General features: G+C 35.0%; 1 protein-coding gene across 1 annotated transcript; it reads right to left on the bottom strand.

Annotated features, from left to right (window-relative positions):
• Positions 1–1,008: 1,008 nt before the first annotated feature.
• LOC116350857 (protein starmaker-like) lies at positions 1,009–2,810 on the bottom strand. The gene is made up of 2 exons (XM_031782828.1): positions 1,394–2,810; positions 1,009–1,321 (listed from the first exon to the last, which is right to left on the bottom strand). The coding sequence occupies exons 1-2, from the start codon at positions 2,784–2,786 to the stop codon at positions 1,020–1,022; spliced, it is 1,695 nt and encodes a 564-aa protein (XP_031638688.1). The 5' UTR covers positions 2,787–2,810; the 3' UTR covers positions 1,009–1,019.
• Positions 2,811–3,200: the final 390 nt, after the last annotated feature.

Below are 3,200 nucleotides of genomic sequence, written 5' to 3'. Positions count from 1 at the left end.
AGAGAGAGAGAGAGAGAGAGAGAGAGAGAGAGAGAGAGAGAGAGAAAGAAATAAACAATAAAATAACATAAAAACGAATGAAAATAAACATAAAATGAAAAACGTAGGAAAATGTTTTAAATTATAAAATTGTATTTCGATTTTTTAGTCTTAGATTATTATTTATACAAGCCAATCGAAACAAAAATATATTATACGTAAACTTATGCAATTATGATTCATTAACAACAAGTCATTCAATGGTTTGTAAGTTGTATTTGTATTTGGGGTTTAACTGGATTTTTAGCAACGAGATTTGTACGACTCTTATTTTGATGTGTCTTATCATGTGAAAACGAGTGAATTAAAAAAAACATATTATCTTATTTTTACAATTATTGAGTTGCGTATTAAAAACGATTGATTCGAACATTTCTAAAAATAAATCAAGCATCAATGCCAAGCCCTTCCACAACACACGAAAAAAAAAACTTTAACGTTTTTTTTCATTACCAAGTGAAATCGGCTAATACAACATATAACCATAGTAATATGGTACTTTTGTATTCGCATTATCTTGTTGTCGTCGAATTGCAAATCATATTGGAAAAAGAGTTATTTTTGACGCTTAGCAATCAAATTCAAATATATATATATGTGAATGAATTCAACCGGAACCTAGTTCACTTTTTGTTAGCCATTCATTGATTGAGAGTCGGGTGCTGTTGTTCACGTCACATTAGAAATAGGCATGTAATGACCTTATATGGATTATGAATAATAAAGTTCACATAACACGAGATTGGCTCAATCAAAATGATTCAAATGCTTTCAATCACATTTTTACACAGCAGTGCTTGTGGAAAACTACTAAATAACAACAATAATGCGTAGACATGAAATAAATTGATTATTTAAAAAAATGGAACCGTTTTTTTCTCATATTTCTCCAATTATAGTTTCATTGCATGGAACAAATTTGATTTTTTTTTTCTACTAATAAAAATTTTTGTTTGTAAATAAGGCGCTTTCTTAAATATCTACCATGATACCTTGTAGTGTTTCTTCTTGGATTGATTATGGTTGGCATAATCTTCTTCGTCAAAATGTTCTTTATCGTGGCCGTGCTTTTTGGCGTAGCGCTTGTCCTCACGATCATCGTATCCCTTCTTTAATTTTCCATTTTTCGAAAGAATTCCGTCGCTGTGTGCACCATCATGATGATGATGATCATCCGAGCTGCCTTTGTTGTAGTCATGGTTTTGGTACTCGTTGCCGAATTTCTTGAATTTACCGCGATGGTCAGCGTCATCATAGAATGTGTGCACTTTTTTATATTCGTCTTTGTGGAAAATATTATGGTAACCAGTTGTTTTAGAGCCTTTTTTATGCAATTTTAGTTCATTAAACTTACCGCCTTTATCGCCACGTGAGCTCTCATGATGCTTTCCATGGCCGCTTGATGTATCGTATGCAGCCGCTTTCTTTGCCTCATTCTTGTCTTGATTTTCCAAATGGTGTTTTTCATCATAATGCTTTTTACGCCCTTTGCCAAAACTGTCGAATTTATTAAAGCCCTTATCGGTTTCGAAACCTTTTCGCTTTCGACCCTCTTGATTGTACGTTGCGCCACCAGTTTTTACAAAACCCGATTCATGGACATTATGACCACCCTTGTCAGATTTTTTATTCGACTTATGACCACGACGTTTCTTCTTGTCAACTTTTTCATCTTTGTCCTCATGCTTTTCGTGCACTTTCTTCTCATGTGATTCGTGTTCAGAATTATCGTCGTCTTCGTGTCCATCGCTTCCTTCACTGCCTTCACTCTCGCTCTCGCTCTCGCTTTTCTCGTTGCTTTCATCATCACCCTCAGCATCATCGCTACTTTCACTTTTATGTTCGGAACTCTCTTCTTCTTCTTCCTCTTTGGATGGCTCGGATTCTTTATGATGTTTTTTCGGCGATTCATGCTTTTTGGGGGGTTCATGCTTTTTTGGAGGTTGATGGTTTTTCGGTGAATCATGTTCTTTTGGTGCATCATGTTTTTTTGGATCTTCATGTTTTGGTGTATGTTTTCGAGTTGAAGGTTTAAAAAGAGGCGGCGATGGTGGTGGCTGTGGTGGTCTTTTTGGTAATGGCACAAGATGTATTTTTCTATGTATCGGCCGATAAAATCCAAATGGATTTCCAAATATTAATGGAGAGTTCTTTGTCGTTTTGTAATTTGCCAGCATTCCTTTTGTAGGTGGTGTTTGAACAACAAGTCCATAAGGTGATCTTCCATACGGTCGACTACGCATATAATAATTTGGTTGCTGTTGCAAGTCTTCGTGTGAATGTTTTTCATGCGTTTCATAAGTGTTATTTTTCTTATCGTAATTATGGTTTGGATGATGTTTATTATGTTTCTTTGACGGTGGAGTGGCTTTTGTCGTTGAGTCAACACTGGAATTCGAATGTGATTTTTGTCTTTTAAAAAATTTCGTTGCCAATTTCACGAATTTATCGATATTTTTCTGCGTCGGACTATCGCTCACTGACGGCACTGCTGTATTTTGTCGCTCACTTTTCGGGCTGGTTGTTTCTAAGCTCTCTGACTCTGTCGTTTTGTCATCGTTTAAATAAATTATTTGTGGTTGATCGTCACCGATTTGACTGTAAATATAACCGGTGGGCCGTATTATTGGTCTACGTTCAGAAGTGTTTATTTTCACTTTAACCTTTGACTCTTTTCCAAAAATACATAATATTTTAATCAATAAAATGCACATCAATATCGAAATGATTTTCTGTTGTAATGCCATTTTATCCACATTTTCTATTTCCAAATAAACACTATTTCTCACTTATTTCCAATGTATCGTAGCACGGTCGAACATTACTGAGCCTGAGCGGACTGTGTACGTGCCATTTATAACATTTTCAATATTTCTCGTTCAATTTTTAACACAGTTCAACCACTACCGGTCAGAATTGAGTTTATTGATCACATAAGATACATTTTTTTTAAACGCCAGCCCAAATCGGCCAATAACAATGCTGATGTGATTCGGTTTCAAGCAATAATTTATGGCATTTCATATGTGTTATGTCAATGAACGACTCATAAAAACCTCGATCAATATATCTTGTAAGTTGGAAAATTTATTGAGTTTGTAGTCGTTTCCGTGCTGCGCTTCATTGATTTTTTCAATTTCATGAAATCGCAATTTGAACGA

The sequence above is a fragment of the Contarinia nasturtii genome, unplaced genomic scaffold (assembly GCF_009176525.2).
Source record: "Contarinia nasturtii isolate CC-2019 unplaced genomic scaffold, AAFC_CNas_1.1 Cnas_scaffold_4311, whole genome shotgun sequence".
Lineage (NCBI taxonomy): Eukaryota > Metazoa > Arthropoda > Insecta > Diptera > Cecidomyiidae > Contarinia > Contarinia nasturtii.
This window is presented reverse-complemented; position numbering and strand designations above follow the sequence as displayed.